Raw genomic sequence first — 21,344 nt, 5'->3', positions numbered from 1 at the left:
AGATATACTTGTCGCGATTTACTTGTGGTAAAATGGTTCAGTTTATGTTTTCCCTCTTATATGAATTCATTTCTAGTTTGAAGGTCATTTAATGGAAAGTAAATGTATTGAAATGTATTCCTAGACTGGCTACCAGCCCCCCAATTTTTTGTTAACAATTGCTCCGCTAAATTCTAATACTTGATTATCTCCCCCTAGTTTTAAACTTTGGCACAGAGGGGTGCTGGTCATTCTACCTAATATGTGTTTCTGTGTAATTTCCAATACATTATACTATGTAGATTTCTCATATATGATTTACCAGAGACTCAGCAAAAGTTCCAAACCCGTGCATGGTCCATATATATATTTAATATGTCTGAATCATGATCAGAGTTGGGAATTTGTGTCAAGTCCCTGTGTGTATTATCTTATGTAATTAGCTGGAGAGTTGTCAGTAATTAATATAACCCAATACAAAATATGGTGCATGTAAAATTATCCATGTTGTAGATATATATTTATAAATGTGTTAAGGGCTATTTATCAAGTAAAATATCTACCCAACATCACGACTCCTGCTTTGTCAAATGGAACCACAGAAATATTTCAATACATTTCATCCTTAACCCACAATGCATAGAATTTCTTTATTTTTTGGAGTCCTCATGACAGGGATCCCCTTGGTATACTAGTACTTGGTGGAATAGTCCTATCATGTATGTTGAAACTAAACACTTTGTGGCTTGTCCATTCCATTGTTCCTGTATTACATGTATATATAAAATATGTACTGTTCAGATGTCTACATTAATCGAAGGTGTATGAAAGATCAATCAAAAGCACCTGTTTAAATACATGTACGTTAGAAAATTAATACAGTTACTGTGGTGGGGCCGAAGTTTTTAAATGAGGGGTTAAGATTTCTATCCTGATGTTGTAGAGTCGGAAACATGTGAGCGCCAGTGTTGTGGACCAAACCGAGGTTTTAACCTTCATATTACAGACAATACAGGACAGGTAAGTCAACAGATGGCGCACAGGTGTGGCCTCAGGTGTCTTTTCAGGTGTAGACTCAGGTGAGTTTAAATGAAGAGGATCTCTTAATGCTGGATACATTCTTAGTTAATAGTAGATAAAGATCTACATTCATTGGAAATATTATTTGCTAATGGTAACTAAAAGTTACCAAATGTACACAAGGTAACATGCAAAACCATTTATAGTAATTTATTATACCAGATGGAATTGTGCAAGGGGTGTTACTGTGGAAGGAAACATGGGAAACTTGCGTGATTGCTTTTTATATCCAATGAAGTCCCTAACCACCAATTTGTTCACATGTTTTCAAATTTTAAAATGTTCAAGTTTTCATGCTGTGTACATGTCTGACATGTCTCCTGTCACTTTACAGGAAATCATCAAATGTGTTCGTGAGTTCAAGTGCTGTGTGGGGTGCTGCTGGTGTGCCAATGCTGATGGCTGTGCACATGAAATCGCCGTGGAGGCACCTCCAGGCACAGTCGTTGGATACGTGAGACAGGAGTAAGTTAGGAATATCTATATCTATACCTTGTATATAGTATTACATACTACCAGGCTCTACATATGGTCATCACTTCAGTTTTCTTTATATGTTGTGTGTTAGAATTGTCATCAGGGTCGTTAAACACAATATACCCAAGGCAGAGATTGGTTCAGGGTTTTATTCTCTAGGAAGGAAACCTAAAAGTGAAACGAACAATAATTAAACAATGAAATAAACCATAACATGACTGACACACATCAGATAAAGTTACACCTCTCACTCCAATAAACTCACACACATACATACATGTAACCAGGGTTACATAATCTTTATCTCTGTGATTTACAACTCTCACTCTGATAAACACACACTCATACATGTAACCAGGGTTACATAATCTTTATCTCTGTGATTTACACCTCTCACTCTGATAAACACACACACATACATGTAACCAGGGTTACATAATCTTTATCTCTGTGATTTACACCTCTCACTCTGATAAACACACACTCATACATGTAACCAGGGTTACAGAATCTTTATCTCTGTGATTTACACCTCTCACTCTGATAAACACACACTCATACATGTAACCAGGGTTACAGAATCTTTATCTCTGTGATTTACACCTCTCACTCTGATAAACACACACTCATACATGTAACCAGGGTTACAGAATCTTTATCTCTGTGATTTACACCTCTCACTCTGATAAACACACACTCATACATGTAACCAGGGTTACAGAATCTTTGTGTAGTTTTACAGTTTAATTTCAATATGAAAAAAAACTTGAATACTGACCACTTGGAAAAGAACAGAATAATGGCTACCAAAGTTGTACATAATATTGAGTTAAGGTATGTCTATTTACCTCGACTGTGAGTAATTATATAAAGGTATGTCTATTTACCTCGACTGTGAGTAATTATATAAAGGTATGTCTATTTACCTCGACTGTGAGTAATTATATAAAGGTATGTCTATTTATTTCGACTGTGAGTAATTATATAAAGGTATGTCTATTTACCTCAACTGTGAGTAATTATATAAAGGTATGTCTATTTACCTCGACTGTGAGTAATTATATAAAGGTATGTCTATTTATTTCGACTGTGAGTTAAGGTATGTCTATTTACCTCGACTGTGAGTAATTATATAAAGGTATGTCTATTTACCTCGTCTGTGAGTAATTATATAAAGGTATGTCTATTTACCTTGACTGTGAGTTAAGGTATGTCTATTTACCTCGACTGTGAGTAAAGGTATGTCTATTTACCTCGACTGTGAGTAAAGGTATGTCTATTTACCTTGACTGTGAGTAAAGGTATGTCTATTTACCTCGACTGTGAGTAATTATATAAAGGTATGTCTATTTACCTCGACTGTGAGTAATTATATAAGGTATGTCTATTTATTTCGACTGTGAGTAAAGGTATGTCTATTTACCTCGACTGTGAGTTAAGGTATGTCTATTTACCTCGACTGTGAGTTAAAGGTATGTCTATTTACCTCGACTGTGAGTTAAGGTATGTCTATTTACCTCGACTGTGAGTAAAGGTATGTCTATTTACCTTGACTGTGAGTAAAGGTATGTCTATTTACCTCGACTGTGAGTAAAGATATGTCTATTTACCTCGACTGTGAGTTAAGATATGTCTATTTACCTCGACTGTGAGTTAAGGTATGTCTATTTACCTCGACTGTGAGTAAAGATATGTCTATTTACCTTGACTGTGAGTAAAGGTATGTCTATTTACCTCGACTGTGAGTAAAGGTATGTCTATTTACCTCGACTGTGAGTTAAGGTATGTCTATTTACCTCGACTGTGAGTAATTATATAAAGGTATGTCTATTTACCTTGACTGTGAGTAAAGGTATGTCTATTTACCTCGACTGTGAGTAAAGGTATGTCTATTTACCTCGACTGTGAGTAAAGGTATGTCTATTTACCTCGACTGTGAGTAATTATATGAAGGTATGTCTATTTACCTCGACTGTGAGTAAAGATATGTCTATTTACCTCGACTGTGAGTTAAGGTAAGTCTATTTACCTCGACTGTGAGTAAAGATATGTCTATTTACCTCGACTGTGAGTTAAGGTATGTATATTTACCTCGTCTGTGAGTTAAGGTATGTCTATTTACCTCGACTGTGAGTTAAGGTATGTCTATTTACCTCGACTGTGAGTAAAGGTATGTCTATTTACCTCGACTGTGAGTAAAGGTATGTCTATTTACCTCGACTGTGAGTAAAGGTTTGTCTATTTACCTCGACTGTTAGTAAAGATATGTCTATTTACCTCGTCTGTGAGTTAAGGTATGTCTATTTACCTCGACTGTGAGTAATTATATAAAGATATGTCTATTTACCTTGACTGTGAGTTAAGGTATGTCTATTTACCTCGACTGTGAGTTAAGGTATGTCTATTTACCTCGACTGTGAGTAAAGGTACATGTATGTCTATTTACCTCGACTGTGAGTTAAGGTATGTCTATTTACCTCGACTGTGAGTTAAGGTATGTCTATTTACCTCGTCTGTGAGTAAAGGTACATGTATGTCTATTTACCTCGACTGTGAGTTAAGGTATGTCTATTTACTCGACTGTGAGTAAAGGTATGTCTATTTACCTCGACTGTGAGTAAAGGTATGTCTATTTACCTCGACTGTGAGTAAAGGTATGTCTATTTACCTCGACTGTGAGTAAAGGTATGTCTATTTACCTCGTCTGTGAGTTAAGGTATGTCTATTTACCTCGTCTGTGAGTAAAGGTATATGTATGTCTATTTACCTCGACTGTGAGTAAAGGTATGTCTATTTACCTCGTCTGTGAGTAAAGGTACATGTATGTCTATTTACCTCGACTGTGAGTTAAGGTATGTCTATTTACCTTGACTGTGAGTTAAGGTATGTCTATTTACCTTGACTGTGAGTAAAGGTATGTCTATTTACCTCGACTGTGAGTAAAGGTATGTCTATTTACCTTGACTGTGAGTAAAGGTATGTCTATTTACCTTGACTGTGAGTTAAGGTATGTCTATTTACCCCGACTGTGAGTAAAGGTATGTCTATTTACCTCGTTTGTGAGTAAAGGTATGTCTATTTACCTTGACTGTGAGTAAAGATATGTCTATTTACCTTGACTGTGAGTAAAGGTATGTCTATTTACCTCGACTGTGAGTTAAGGTATGTCTATTTACCTCGTCTGTGAGTTAAGGTATGTCTATTTACCTCGACTGTGAGTTAAGGTATGTCTATTTACCTTGACTGTGAGTTAAGGTATGTCTATTTACCTCGACTGTGAGTTAAGGTATGTCTATTTACCTCGACTGTGAGTAAAGGTATGTCTATTTACCTCGTCTGTGAGTAAAGGTATGTCTATTTACCTCGACTGTGAGTTAAGGTATGTCTATTTACCTCGTCTGTGAGTAAAGGTATGTCTATTTACCTCGTCTGTGAGTAAAGGTATGTCTATTTACCTCGTCTGTGAGTTAAGGTATGTCTATTTACCTCGTCTGTGAGTTAAGGTATGTCTATTTACCTCGTCTGTGAGTTAAGGTATGTCTATTTACCTCGTCTGTGAGTTAAGGTATGTCTATTTACCTCGTCTGTGAGTAAAGGTATGTCTATTTACCTCGACTGTGAGTTAAGGTATGTCTATTTACCTCGACTGTGAGTTAAGGTATGTCTATTTACCTCGTCTGTGAGTTAGGGTATGTCTATTTACCTCGTTTGTGAGTAAAGGTATGTCTATTTACCTTGACTGTGAGTTAAGGTATGTCTATTTACCTTGACTGTGAGTAAAGATATGTCTATTTACCTCGACTGTGAGTAAAGGTATGTCTATTTACCTTGACTGTGAGTAAAGATATGTCTATTTACCTCGACTGTGAGTTAAGGTATGTCTATTTACCTTGACTGTGAGTTAAGGTATGTCTATATACCTCGACTGTGAGTTAAGGTATGTCTATTTACCTGGACTGTGAGTTAAGGTATGTCTATTTACCTCGACTGTGAATAATTATATAAAGGTATGTCTATTTACCTTGACTGTGAGTAAAGGTATGTCTATTTACCTCCACTGTGAGTAAAGGTATGTCTATTTACCTTGACTGTGAGTTAAGGTATGTCTATTTACCTCGACTGTGAGTTAAGGTATGTCTATTTACCTCGACTGTGAGTAAAGGTATGTCTATTTACCTCGACTGTGAGTAAAGGTATGTCTATTTACCTTGACTGTGAGTAAAGATATGTCTATTTACCTCGACTGTGAGTAAAGGTATGTCTATTTACCTCGACTGTGAGTAAAGGTATGTCTATTTACCTCGACTGTGAGTAAAGGTATGTCTATTTACCTTGACTGTGAGTAAAGGTATGTCTATTTACCTCGACTGTGAATAAAGGTATGTCTATTTACTCGACTGTGAGTAAAGATATGTCTATTTACCTTGACTGTGAGTTAAGGTATGTCTATTTACCTTGACTGTGAATAAAGGTATGTCTATTTACTCGACTGTGAGTTAAGGTATGTCTATTTATTTCCACTGTGAGTTAAGGGTATGCCTATTTACCTCGACTGTGAGTAAAGGTATGTCTATTTACCTCCACTGTGAGTAAAGATATGTCTATTTACCTTGACTGTGAGTTAAGGTATGTCTATTTACCTCGACTGTGAGTTAAGGTATGTCTATTTACCTCGACTGTGAGTAAAGATATGTCTATTTACCTTGACTGTGAGTAAAGGTATGTCTATTTACCTCGACTGTGAGTAAAGGTATGTCTATTTACCTCGACTGTGAGTTAAGGTATGTCTATTTACCTCGACTGTGAGTAATTATATAAGGTATGTCTATTTACCTTGACTGTGAGTAAAGGTATGTCTATTTACCTCGACTGTGAGTAAAGGTATGTCTATTTACCTCGACTGTGAGTAAAGGTATGTCTATTTACCTCGACTGTGAGTAATTATATGAAGGTATGTCTATTTACCTCGACTGTGAGTAAAGATATGTCTATTTACCTCGACTGTGAGTTAAGGTAAGTCTATTTACCTCGACTGTGAGTAAAGATATGTCTATTTACCTCGACTGTGAGTTAAGGTATGTATATTTACCTCGTCTGTGAGTTAAGGTATGTCTATTTACCTCGACTGTGAGTTAAGGTATGTCTATTTACCTCGACTGTGAGTAAAGGTATGTCTATTTACCTCGACTGTGAGTTAAGGTATGTCTATTTACCTTGACTGTGAGTTAAGGTATGTATATTTACCTCGTCTGTGAGTTAAGGTATGTATATTTACCTCGTCTGTGAGTTAAGGTATGTCTATTTACCTCGTCTGTGAGTAAAGATATGTCTATTTACCTCGACTGTGAGTAAAGATATGTCTATTTACCTTGACTGTGAGTAAAGATATGTCTATTTACCTCGTCTGTGAGTAAAGATATGTCTATTTACCTCGTCTGTGAGTTAAGGTATGTCTATTTACCTCGACTGTGAGTAAAGGTATGTCTATTTACCTCGACTGTGAGTAAAGGTATGTCTATTTACCTCGACTGTGAGTTAAGGTATGTCTATTTACCTCGACTGTGAGTTAAGGTATGTCTATTTACCTCGACTGTGAGTTAAGGTATGTCTATTTACCTCGACTGTGAGTTAAGGTATGTCTATTTACCTCGACTGTGAGTAAAGGTATGTCTATTTACCTTGACTGTGAGTAAAGGTATGTCTATTTACCTCGACTGTGAGTAAAGATATGTCTATTTACCTCGACTGTGAGTTAAGGTATGTCTATTTACCTCGACTGTGAGTAAAGGTATGTCTATTTACCTTGACTGTGAGTTAAGGTATGTCTATTTACCTCGACTGTGAGTAAAGATATGTCTATTTACCTCGACTGTGAGTAAAGGTATGTCTATTTACCTTGACTGTGAGTTAAGGTATGTCTATTTACCTCGACTGTGAGTAAAGATATGTCTATTTACCTCGACTGTGAGTTAAGGTATGTCTATTTACCTTGACTGTGAGTAAAGGTATGTCTATTTACCTCGACTGTGAGTTAAGGTATGTCTATTTACCTCGACTGTGAGTAAAGGTATGTCTATTTACCTTGACTGTGAGTAAAGGTATGTCTATTTACCTCGACTGTGAGTAAAGGTATGTCTATTTACCTCGACTGTGAGTAATTATATAAAGGTATGTCTATTTACCTCGACTGTGAGTTAAGGTATGTCTATTTACCTTGACTGTGAGTAAAGGTATGTCTATTTACCTCGACTGTGAGTAATTATATAAAGGTATGTCTATTTACCTCGACTGTGAGTTAAGGTATGTCTATTTACCTCGACTGTGAGTAATTATATAAAGGTATGTCTATTTACCTCGACTGTGAGTTAAGGTATGTCTATTTACCTTGACTGTGAGTAAAGATATGTCTATTTACCTCGTCTGTGAGTAAAGATATGTCTATTTACCTCAGCTGTGAGTAAAGGTATGTCTATTTACCTTGACTGTGAGTAAAGGTATGTCTATTTACCTTGACTGTGAGTAAAGGTATGGCTATTTACCTCGACTGTGAGTAAAGGTATGTCTATTTACCTCGACTGTGAGTTAAGGTATGTCTATTTACCTCGACTGTGAGTTAAGGTTGAATTGCTTTATTACAGAAACTAATATTTCTTCCATTGTTTCTCCAGACAGAGTTGCTGGACTCCACACTATAGTATCAGAGACGCCAACCACGAACCCGTCCTCAATATCAAGGGACCATGCTGTGTAATGAATGGATGTTGTTGGGACCAGGAGTTCATCGTAAGTTACCATCAGCTTAAGGGTAAAAGGTCAAGTTTCATAAAGGACTTTCGGTGTAAAGAGAACTACAAACCTAGTTCAATGTTAATACTGTTATGATGTTAAAGGTCACATGTCAAGTAGATATACCTGTTATAATGTGTTGACCTACTTACAGATATAGCATTAAGAGTTGGATTTATTGACCTAGATACAGATACAGCATTAAGATATTGACTGATTAACCTAGATATAGTTATAGCATTAAAATATTGAATGATTGACCTAGATACAGATATAGCATTAGGATTTCAATTGATTTCCTAGACCCATTTCGATGGATATACTTATACATATATAGCATGCAATATGCCTCCTGTAGGATTTGAGTGAGGCAGCCACAAGCTACTACAATGAGACTCTTACCTCTATGTTTTTACTAAAAACATGAAATGAAATCAAACCATTCAGTTTCATGCATTACAATATGGTCAATTATATATAAAGTTTCATGTGAGCAAAAGGTATAACATATGTCTTCTTTATAAAGCCACAGTAGTATAACTATTTAAGGATTAAACTGTCTTTTTTTGGTGTCTATGGTCGATATAGATGCCAGAGCTTTGCAAACAAACGTCATATTGTGCGCAAGAAGCACAATATGACGTACGTTTGCAAAGCTCTGGCATTTATATCGACCATAGACACCAAAAAAAGACAGTTTAATGCTTATATTTACATTCTCGACATATTCGTTTTGTTATTTTTGAAAATTAAAATTGAGTTAGCATAAAAATTGCAAATATTCAGCGATTTCGTCAATGGGGTTCGACAAATAGAACAGCCTATTTTTTCAAAATTCATTTGTCACGCGCAGATTGGCAAACAAAAAGGTGCATTGAAATAATACGCAAAAAACACAGTCTGTTAAAAAAAAAAAAATTATTTGTGTAACAATATTGTATAAAATGTCTTTTTGATACTTTTTAATTAACATAAAAAACGATTTACATTAGTTAGTAGTAGTTCCGGTGGGTGAATATATTCATGCGCGGCATGGATTGATGTCACGTTTTGGGTGTCAATTATGGTCACATAGACTACAAATCTTTTTACTTAGTTTATATCGTGGCTTTGCCACCAAAATGTAAATATATAGCCACAAGTGTCTAACAGCAGTTTAGAAACACAATTTATCCAAGAAATTAAAACTCTCCTAAAATGAAATATCATAATATGTAGAGTTGCTGATGAACTTTCATACATCTCTGTTGGGTAGATGGTCGATGCATTTATACACAGGGAGGTTATGATCTGTTTCCCATAGAGTTTGTATGTGGCAGCTCATCAGTAAATCTGCATCAATGGTATGATGATAAATTAATGAATTTCTATAACTCTCAAATTAATTTAGAGTTCTCTCCCCTTACTTGTGATAGTGGATTCCTCTGCAGAATAACACATGTAAATATTAATTTTGATTTTAATAATTGGGAGAGGACTTAGATAGGCTTAGTCTGATGTCCAATCCTTTTGACATATTGAAAGTCAATAAAATTTTGTTGAAATTGAAATCGGAACCACATGTGTTTTACCAGTATTATAGAACCACAAGTACAGTAGGCATATCTAGTTGTCTTTGTTGCAGTCATGCTTATGATGTAATCTTTCTATTCAGGTGTGGTCAAAGGACTGGACTGCTGAAGTTGGCAAACTAAGCAAACAATGGAGTGGATTTGCCAAGGAGTATTTCACTGATGCTGATAACTTTGGAATCACATGTAAGTGTATAAACTGAGTTATCTCCATTTGTTATCATTGCAGTTCATTGTTTTAATGACTTATTGAAGTTTTGAATGAAGTGCTAAAAATTTGTTATCTAGCAATTCAGCTTTTTTTCAAGGTTTGTTAGGAAATCGTAAATTCTGATCCAGATTTCTGGCCTAAAATTACTCATCATGTAGCTGTTATTTCAGAGGTACCCTTACATTGAAAATGCTGAAAATTTTGTGCTTATAATTACTGTTTGATATTATCTTCAGTTCCCATGGATTTGGATGTCAAGATGAAGGCAGTCATGTTGGGTGCTGTTTTCCTCATTGTAAGTGTTATTCATCTTCTATTTAACTGATAAATAGAGGATGTTCCTTGTTTTTCAATGAATAACAGTTATATTTCATGGAGTAGGGTGAAAACTTTGATATTTTTCACCAGTGTGAAGTACAGGTAAAAATGTCCAAGATTCCACCCTCAGAGAAAGTTGAAGACAGCAGATGACAAATATTTTAAAATAATGTGTTGACATAAATAAACCTAAATGAAGGGAGATAAATCTTTCAATTTGACATTTCTGAAAAAAAGGTATTTTTGCCAAGGGGATATTTTCACTCCCAATACTATGACCTGATTGATCAAAGACGAGTAAAAATAATCAAAATGTAATTTTCACAGAGTTATATATTTTCACCATCAAGCCTTATATTTCACGTAGAAAAATGTATAAATATGGGGAATTAAGTTAGCATGTACTTTTGATTATAAACCTTTGGTAATATTACAGGTCAAAGTTCAAGGTCACTAAGTACAGATATATGTTTCTAGAATGTAGTATAAACTGCGACACATAATATACATGTAACATGTAACTGATTTAAAACAGATAAAGATTTCAGTTCAGATATTAGAAATAATACGCCATAGCCATTGTTATTTAAATATCATTAAGGACCAGAATAGGCACTTTTTTGTCTGAACATTGTCTAAACATTGAAAGTTATTAACATTCATTAACCAAACAATATTAACTTAATTTAGTGATACTTAATTCACCATTTTCACAGTCACAGAGAAAATGTGGATTATCAGTATATTATCATTTGATGCCTTTAATATCTTTGTTAGTTTGTAATGATTAACTTAACATTGCTGTTTTCTTTTTCTTAGGATTTCATGTTCTTCGAGCAGAAGCAGAACAACCAGCACTAAAACTGAGGTGAATTATCATGGAAATTAGACGAAAACCAGCAACTCTATTGTATGTGGATATATAATGGACACAGGTGTTGCATTATCCTATAAACAAGAAATTTAAACACCTTATAAACAAAAAACATTAAAAGTTTGTTGACGAGAAGTTCATCTTATCCTCCTTGTATTGTTATAATGGAAGAACATTTTATTTTATTGATAAGCAAGATTTGCTCCTAATTGTTTTGTTTTCAGACAGCTAGGTACCAAAGTAAGACTGTTCATGCTTCAAAAGTTGTTGATAATATTTTTCTTGTACTAATAACATAGGGTAAATTATTGAACAAATTCATATTAATATCAAACAAGTGTTAGAAATCACTTGAAATTACTGTCAATCAATGAATGACCAATTACAGCTTTTAAAAAGATGTCGTAAAACATGACTAGATCAATACATATTGACTAAAAAATGGCTACTGAAGGTATGTTGAACTCTACATATACATGGAAATGTGACAGTTTTGGTTCATGGCATCAGATAAAGAAAAAACATACACTCTTCTGTTAATTTAAACTTTCACAAAAACTATAAAGGTTTTATTACCACATTCTGTGAAAAGAACATCTAACATTAAAATGTTTAACTATAGCCATTAGCAGAGGCATGCCTATTATTTCAAATATAAATACATATTGTATTCTATAAATACTTAAACATCACTGGACACTATTTAACAGCATGTAACCAAAGTGTTGTATGAAAACATATTACTCTTTAAGTGACTTAATGTCTAAATCTTTATATTTCTAATCCGTAGTTACTAGATTTTGATATACAATATTCAGGTATTATTTTGATACAGTGTCTGTGATTTGTACCTATACACCATGTAAATCTATGCCTTTCAGAAATAAGCCTGGAACATTTTATGTCTTTATGTATACAATATACAGTGAATGTAATTGATGGAATTTAATCTGCACGCTTGTTTAATATCCATGCATCCTGGAGCTTTTTTAGAAAAAATTCAAGTTTTATTCTTAATTTGAATTCTGAATACTTTTCTACTGAATTGTAGATCCTGAATTTTTTTCTGAAAATGTGGTTCCTCTAAATCCAGGTGTTAACATGCTATATTGTAACATTCAATTATTGTACATTTGCAGATACAGTGTATATAAACTTTTATTTTTTGAAAATCATTCATCAGTATGTAATCTTTTAAATTTCGGCTTTTGTACTGATAAAGATTCAAACTTTGCTCAAAATGTAACATTTAAAAATGTATTGAAATATTGCTGAAAAAGGGACCATATCATTGAAATTCAATTTTTTTTTAAATCCTAAAATATGTATATTTTACCACTGTAAAGGATACCACTAAATGACTTATGCAAAAATACATGTTAAAATTTGTTGTAGTTATTAAGTTATTGTTTACGTACATGATTTTACAAGTGTAATCCATTCTGTATTTGTCATTATAGTCTAAAAATATAATTGGAGACTCAGCTTTTGCCCTAGAGTTTTTATCAAAGAATATACATGTATTAATATTTTCATATACATGTCTTTTAACATAATTAAAACTTCCATAAAGGATTTATAAAGAATAACGTTTAGTCTAAAATGGACCTAAAAACTTACTGGACAGGTTTTGAAAATATAGGGTCAGAAACTATAATCTCACAATTAAATTTTTGGCAGAATATGTTCATTTTAGTTGTGTGTGTATATATTGAAAATACATTCTGTGTAATGAGTTACATAGTTATCCTTGTAAAATTACCTGTTTATGCATTACCATACACTATATGACCGTTTTGTATATACTTTGTGGCCTATGCTACAGTTGTTGCTTGCATATTCAGTCCACACATATGTTTGGTATTAAATAAATTTTATATTAGGTAAATTTTGATTATATCTCATTAAAATCTGCATGCTTTTTTCAAATTTTGTCTTAAATTTGGACTAACTGTCAAATACATAATGAATTAAGAAAATATTTGTACGGGTAATGAAGAAAAAAAACTACATGGAAAAAACGCTATTACATCTCTATGAAACACTTCTGCTAGACCTGTAGGTACGATGTCTAAGGGTGATAGTATCTCACCTAAGGATGATATAAAGTCAATGATATTATAGTGGAATGTACATATACTGTAACATATACCCCTAGACTATAAAAGCTATGGTATTTTATATATGCTTAATTGATATAAAATCCAATGCTGGTGGTGTAAGTAGCACCCTGAGCTAAAATGTGTAAAATATCACATAGACTGAAATCCGACACAAAATTGGTCATAATTGGAATTTTTTTTTTAAAGCAAATACTAGTAATTAGTGCTTCAACAGATCATAGATCTTGTTAGAAAAAAATGTAAGTCCCTGTATAAATATATGCTTATGCATTCAGATAATCATCGGCATTATTAGTGGAACCCCATAGAATTTTTTAGAAGAATAGATATTTTATTCATTTTCGTACTTCTTTTATTGTCCGAGGTCATCATGACAATCATTTCTTTCAGACATTTCTCATGACAACTTTTAAATACTTTCACAACCGGTGTCTTACATTTTCCCAGATTGTTTTATTTTCTGTTTTGATTTGATGATGATATTATTTAGCCTTTACTGAACAAACTATTGTTTTATTTGTCTTTTGTTGATATTATTTGGACTTTTACTGAACAAAGTACTGTATTACAACAGACTTTGAGCAGATTACTGCTTATGTTTTTAATTTGTGTACATTGTGAAGACTCTTATCTTTTAATAGAAGAAAAACTCTACAATTGGAAATGCAAGAAAATGATTTTTATTTTCATATTTATACAACCTTATGTTTTTGATTTGAAAAATAAAATATACCAATTTTGGGCCTTAAGCAGCAAGAAGAATACATCGCCATAAACAGATGTAGCATTAAAAAGGCTAAAACAACATGAAAAAAGACCAACTATAAATGTGGTATAAATAGCGATATTACATACCATGCATCTGGGGAAATAACACATCATTTCATCCCACATACATCCCAACATCCCACAAACATCCCAAAGATTTCTTAGAAATCCTAATTACTGGTAAATTTTCTGACATGTTTACTTTTACCTCTGCCAGATAGCTGTAGATAGATTTTTTTAGTTTTGCAGTGACAATGTATCATTGTTATAGTAAAAGTGTACACAAATTTCTTTTATTCTTGTTTGTGGGTTATTTTTATCTTTTCAATATTTGCACGACAAAAATGATTGAAAATTGATTAAGATTATTTCCATCATCAATAAATGTAAGCAATACATTCTCTACACGATTTAGATTTAAGAAATGGTGAAGGCAAGTGTGATTTTACCTGTTTTTATTTCAATGTATAAAAATCATTTGAATTTGTGTGAATAACACCATCTTGATAAATGCTTTCTTCTACAGGGCATTCTATGTTTGGAATACATCTTTTACATTCAGTACTAACTGTTATCAAATCATTAAAGTTTTTCACCAGCCATTGTATTATGATGCTTTTGTTGTCGTTTGAGTTCTAGTACATGTCCCAAAGCGCCAGCCTTCTTCCTGATGTCCCCATTAATGACACTGCCTCGCTTATGGCCTTTACTTGAGCGTTCGCCCCTGTGAGAAATTCTCTGGGTTCTCTCCCCTGACCAAGACACATTCAATTCAATTCATTTTTTTTTAACTTTAGGCCTTACATACAGCCAAACGGTATAAATATATAAATAACGACAATACAATAAACATGACACGCCTATGTCGTTATTATTTTAAAATCATACACATGTGATAAGGGTGGCCCTAGTGACCGATTCCACCCTAAATATTAAAGCGACAGAGTGGTCTGAACTAGTGGTTCAAAAGGGCCGTTCATAATTAATAATTTTGAAGAAAAAAAAGTAAAAAAAAATACCAGTCTATAAATAGTAGTTACCTCAGTATAAATGTAGGTGTCCTCGTCAGCTGAAAGGCCACAAGGCCGTAATAGCGGACGTAAAACCCGTTAAATATAGTATCGGTCTCGCACAACTAATTATATAAATACAACTTTGCCTATCGACCTAAAAAAAAAAAATAAACATGTCCAAAAATGTGTTTCTTAGGTTTGAAGCTAGCTATTTTCTGAATAACTAACACATGAAATGGGTACTATACGAGAATAAAGAGTAGGGTCTTGAGATTTTGAATAAATAGAAAAGACGTATGATTCCAGGTGTAAAAAGGCGGGAATTCCCCATAAGGGTTACTGTCTTCCAAGTACTTGTGTGCTCTTATATGCTTTTAAAAAACCTATAGAATAACGTCATCTTTAGTAAAGAAATCTTCAAACTTTAATTTGATATAAATTTCACAACAATTGAACTTCAAATGAGCGATTGAGGGGACGGAGTCATTGGAAATAACATATAGTGAAATAATCAGTATTGTGAGACCTATAATGTGACTGGCTGTTAATAGGACGTTAAACAAAATAAACCAAACCTATGATGTAATCGTGTTGGGCGTCCGTTGATGTCTTCGGAAGTGTGCTTCGGTGAGATAAAGTCGGCATCCGATCCGAGCTATCACAACAAGACAAACAAGATACTGCAGTCTCCCAGTACACGTGTATTGTTAACGTCCTATATATAGTCAAGGTCATTCAAGGACGGACACACAATTACAAAATGTATGTCTATATTGGTGTATGTAAAATGCAACACTTTAGCTTAATTTTTGTTCAAAAAATGTCTATTGATCAAACTAATTTGATTTTCCCGATTTAGATTTAGATTTGGAGGATATATGTCCATCTTTGCCGCACGTGCATGTTACACCCATAATGATGCATGCAGACATGATTAAAGTTGAGATGGGGAGCATGCTCATGGTAACCGCTATTGTAAACCATCCTACAAAACAAAAGATAAAATATTTATAGACTTCATTTTTCATACATACAAATGTATACAGATGTAATATCAGTCCTTATAAACCACCCTACAAATATTAGCCCTTACTCCCACTGTTGATATATAGTTGGGGCCAATATATGTTTTCTATCAAGACTAACCAGAAGTAGATGCCTGTGGTTACATGTATAAGAAATGTATAAGAAAGTAATTTAATTTCCCAAAACAAAAACAAAACATCAATAGAAACAAAAACTCTCATAAAATTTGCGGCCCAAACTTTTCTTACCTGGAGGGTCGTACAAACTTTTCTTACCTGGAGGGTCGTACAAACTTTCCTTACCTGGTGGGCCGTACAAACTTTTCTTACCTGGTGGGTCGTACAAACTTTTCTTACCTGGTGGGTCGTACAAACTTTTCTTACCTGGTGGGTCGTACAAACTTTTCTTACCTGGTGGGTCGTACAAACTTTTCTTACCTGGTGGGCCGTACAAACTTTTCTTACCTGGTGGGTCGTACAAACTTTTCTTACCTGGTGGGTCGTACAAACTTTTCTTACCTGGTGGGTCGTACAAACTTTTCTTACCTGGAGGGCCGTACAAACTTTTCTTACCTGGAGGGCCGTACAAACTTTTCTTACCTGTAAGGGTCGTACAAACTTTTCTCACCTGGGGGGTCGTTCAAAACGTTTCTTACCTGGTGGGTCGTACAAAGTTTTCTTACCTGGTGGGCCGTACAAACTTTTCTTACCTGGAGGGTCGTACACATTTTTCTTACCTGGAGGGTCGTACAAACTGTTCTTACCTGGTGGGTCGTACAAACTTTTCTTACCTGGAGGGCCGTACAAAGTTTTCTTACCTGGTGGGCCGTACAAACTTTTCTTACCTGGTGGGTCGTACACGCTTTTCTTACCTGGAGGGTCGTACAAACTTTTCTTACCTGGTGGGTCGTACACGCTTTTCTTACCTGGTGGGCCGTACAAACTTTTCTTACCTGGTTGGTCGTACAAACTTTTCTTACCTGGTGGGTCGTACACGCTTTTCTTACCTGGTGGGTAGTACAAACTTTTTCTTACCTGGTGGGTCGTACAAACTTTTCTTAGTCGCTGCTTTCACAGAAACCTCCAGATAGTTCTGTGTGGCGATGATACCGTCAGAACAGCACACCGTCAGCTTGTAATGGTTACTTATTAACCGATTATCAAATCGAGATTCGTTAGCAGTAACAATACGTGGGTCTGCAAGTAAAACACGGTAAACTATGTATTACAGTAGCTGAGGAGAGAGACAAGTTTGATGCGAGGAAAATGACTAATCATTACGATGATCATTTGCAATATCTAAAACATTTTGACTTTGAACAAAACTTTCATGTTATATAACCATTTTATTTAAAGATTGGATGAATTATACATTATTTCTTCTAAAATGTGTCAGCTTATATATAAAATGATTTGGGCTTCATAAGTCCGTATATGAATTAATGACTTCAACATTTGTTCGAAGTATAATGCTATTATAACCTATGACAGATTTACTTTAGGAGTGCATGAGGTAGAGATTGCTACTCCTCGGGAAGAACAATTTGATATGAGATTAAAATCACTCTATATCCACATTCTTCTCGTGTTTGCATTGTTTCCTCATCCTGTACAAACTCATTGTGAACGCCACATGTTGACGAAGACTACGGGGAGTTTTATGGTTGACATTGTAATCTGATTGGATTCTCATCATGTGGTCAGCTATAACCCAAACCTTGACTTGTTTAAACATGGCAGGTGTTGTCTATAAATCAGAAGACGCGCGCCCTTCCGGATCACCTCGTCCTGTACTTTTTCAGACGTCTCTATGTAAATATGTACATAGTTTGTCCTCGTTTGATCGTATCCAGTTTAAAATGACGCTATTGTTCTTTTCTGGGGTTCGTATCAAATACTCTGATATAAGTATATTTGTGCGACCCATCTCATATAATTTATATCATATGGTCTGACGATTTACATCAAAATATATTACTATGAAGTGTTTCTTTATTTAACCAACCAAAAATTAATCTGTGCATAATGTGATGTATTAATGTACTTACTGTCGTCGGATATGTTGAGGAAGAAGTTAGAAGATGGCGGGTTAACATCGGAAATACGACAGCAAACCGAGTCATTACTTTTATCAACAAGATCAAGATGGAAAATTGTTTTCCCTGCGGTTATGTTATCGGTGATGAATATCACAGTCGGTAGATTCTCGAGAACAGGAGGCTAGATTGGACAAAACAGTTACATAAGAAGGGGTCACAAGTAGCGTCATAATGGAACACATGTATTCAATATCAGTTCAATTACAAACCTCCGTACTTGAATATATTAACAATGAAATACAGCACTCGTCCCCAGACTTAGATTGTTATCGAATATGATATACCTTTCAGGTCTTTTTCAGGGTAACATTTCATGATTTTATTTCGTATATTCTTTAGTTTTGTATTTTTTTTCGTTTGTGCCTGAACGTTTGGCATGAATATGACCAAAATCAATATATGCCATCCATTTCATATTATCATTTTCCTTTCTTTGACACTGAACACTCATCTTTTGGATTTCATAACGTCGGGTAACATTTCATCATTTTATTTCGTATGATCTTTAAATTTGTATTTTTTTTCGTTTGTGCACTGAACGTTTGGCATGAATATGACTAAAATCAATATATGCCATCCATTTAATATTATTATTTCCCTGTCCTTGACACTGTACACACGTCTTTTGAATTTATTAGCGCCTTTCTTAGCAACAGAACTACAACAGGTTCTGTCCCCTGATGAAGAACTAGCAAAAAATTGATACAGTAAAGACGTGTTGGCCAGTTTGTCAGCTTAATTTGGGCAGATGGGGCGTGGCACTACGTGATTATAGAACTGTTTGGGTATGAGAGAAGGCCACACACATAGACACATTTTCATACGTCTTTGGCTTATGCAAACTAGTTCATTCCAAAACGAAACTATACACTTACTAACTCTACAACATGATAGTGATTTTAAGTTACTTACAGAGTTGAATGTCGTGATGGTGACCGTCGTGGATAAGGAGTTCTGGCATGAGTCCGTGGAAACAATCGTCACAGCATACTTCGCATAAGAACGGGGAAGTGAGGATTTCACTTTGATTTCACCTGATAAAATCAAACAGGAACGTGTTAAAAATAATTATAGTCTAAATTCACATTTTCATTTTTATACTTAATGCAGAAATGCATAAATGTATACACAACTTCCACTATTTTCTACAACATGTACGTGTACCTAATAGGCCTATATACAAATGTACTTGGATAACTATATTAATCCATATAATTCTGGTTCAGGATGAATCAGCATTCAAAATTCAAAAATGCCAGTACGTCGTTCTAGCAGCATCTAAATATGTAACATCCGAGATACTCCAAGCGGAACCATAGAACTAAGTGGGATATAAGATATTAAACCCAGGCTTTTCGGCAGACAATGGTCGCTTACATTCATTTGACATTTCGTCTTGAAAATATGTTTTCAACCAACCTTTAGATTGATCATAATAGAAGTAGGTATGATTTAGGACATGTGTGAATGTCTCTGCCTTGTCTGGGTCAATTGGTTCATACGGCATCACAGCGTCACCGACGGCGAGATGGTCTGGGATTAAGGCTGTCGTCTGCTTTGGAGAGGAGGGGGCGGTATCTGTAAAAGTTTGTCTGGATTTAAATCTTTATGATATACATGTACACAGTAATAATTAATGGTGAAAAAAGAAAAGCTGCAGAAAACGCATTGATTCAATAAATGTTAAAATGGTCCCTTCTCATAGTATCCCATTGAGAGAGAGAGAGAGAGAGAGAGAGAGAGAGAGAGAGAGGGGGGGGGGGGGGGGGGGGGGGGGGGGGGGGGGGGGGTATTGTTTAAACTAATAGCCCGAGGCTAAAAGGGTATCACCGAGCACATAGAATATTTTTTGTGACTTCCTATATGATTTGATTTTATCGATGTCTTATTAAATTATATATTTATGTGACTCGATTTCAGCTATACACTATTTGATGTATGTACATGCATAATAAAATTGTACATAGCGATCCTGTCATAATATTAATGTTTGTTAAGGGGCGACGTGTTAATTTTTTTGTTCTATTTCAGTGATATCACTTAAAATTATATACAATGTATATGTTTCACCAATTCAATGTTGGAGTATCACCAATTTATTATAGTGATATCACCAATTAATTGTAAGGATATCACCAATTATTAATGTGATTAGTGTTAATTATGTTGATGTCACCATAACGAATAGGCATTTTCTTCAATTAAAATATTGGTATAACCTCATCGTTATGGTGATATCAACATAATTAACACCCCGTTTCTGTCTATGAGATAGCTTTTGCTTTCCGGGACGAATTACTGATATCACTATAATAAAAAGTCGATATCATTTCAGTAGAGTGATATCACAATTTCATGATGGTGATACATTCGTTTAAAAGTAAAATGGCCTCATATCGTTTGTTAACAATTTCATGATAAAATAGTTTAATCGATCAATATAACGATTACACTAAATCTTGTAATGATAAAAGAATTTACACATTAAAAATGTTGAAACTCTGATAAAAGACAAGAACAACGTTCCGAATGTAGAGTATAATTCAATAGCTATCAATTAAATCATATATTGTTGAAACCATACCATATAATAATAGAATATGGAATAGTAAAACTAATTTGTAAAGTGTCAAAGTTAATCAAACCATATATTCGAAACATGGCATATGAACTCTCAAAGGAAAATATTGGTTCTTTTAGTGTATTCTATACAGAATGTGGCAGCTACGCCGTTCCATACACATCGTGGTAGGTCCTAATAAATTATGCTTCATACAAAATATTTGTGTATAATTACGCTCGAGTTATCTCCCTTCGTAGCCGTTTGTGATGACCATGTGTACATGCATTTATTTTCGTTATCTTCTAAAACATTTCTCGTTTACTGTTTACCTTTCATGTTCACCAGATTATAATTATTTGAGACCTAAATTGAACAACAATGTTTTAACTCTTGTTTGTCAAAAACGTTAAAAAGTTTTTAGTGCGTCACAAATATAATTCTATGTTGATTTAAGAAT

General features: G+C 34.4%; 2 protein-coding genes across 4 annotated transcripts in view; one reads left to right on the top strand and one right to left on the bottom strand.

The window, feature by feature from the left end:
- LOC117344519 (phospholipid scramblase 2-like) overlaps positions 1-14,787 on the top strand; it is a 34,417-nt gene extending 19,630 nt beyond the window's left edge. For all 3 annotated transcript variants that reach the window (XM_033907282.1, XM_033907281.1, XM_033907280.1), the window contains exons 6-11: positions 923-999; positions 1,394-1,524; positions 8,205-8,319; positions 9,977-10,079; positions 10,341-10,399; positions 11,242-14,787. In XM_033907282.1, the coding sequence (XP_033763173.1) occupies positions 923-999; positions 1,394-1,524; positions 8,205-8,319; positions 9,977-10,079; positions 10,341-10,399; positions 11,242-11,283 (527 nt within the window). In that variant the 3' untranslated portion in view covers positions 11,284-14,787. The remainder of the gene's footprint in view (positions 1-922; positions 1,000-1,393; positions 1,525-8,204; positions 8,320-9,976; positions 10,080-10,340; positions 10,400-11,241) is intronic.
- Positions 14,086-19,714, bottom strand: LOC117314564. The gene is made up of 5 exons (XM_033868631.1): positions 19,702-19,714; positions 19,237-19,358; positions 18,274-18,445; positions 17,261-17,422; positions 14,086-16,185 (listed from the first exon to the last, which is right to left on the bottom strand). Exons 1-5 carry the CDS (start codon positions 19,712-19,714, stop codon positions 16,037-16,039), a joined length of 618 nt encoding a protein of 205 aa, XP_033724522.1. The 3' UTR covers positions 14,086-16,036.
- Positions 19,715-21,344: the final 1,630 nt, after the last annotated feature.

The sequence above is a fragment of the Pecten maximus genome, chromosome 16 (genome assembly GCF_902652985.1).
Source record: "Pecten maximus chromosome 16, xPecMax1.1, whole genome shotgun sequence".
Taxonomy (NCBI): domain Eukaryota; kingdom Metazoa; phylum Mollusca; class Bivalvia; order Pectinida; family Pectinidae; genus Pecten; species Pecten maximus.
Note: the sequence above shows the minus strand (reverse complement) of the source record. Positions and strands in the feature narration are given on the sequence as shown.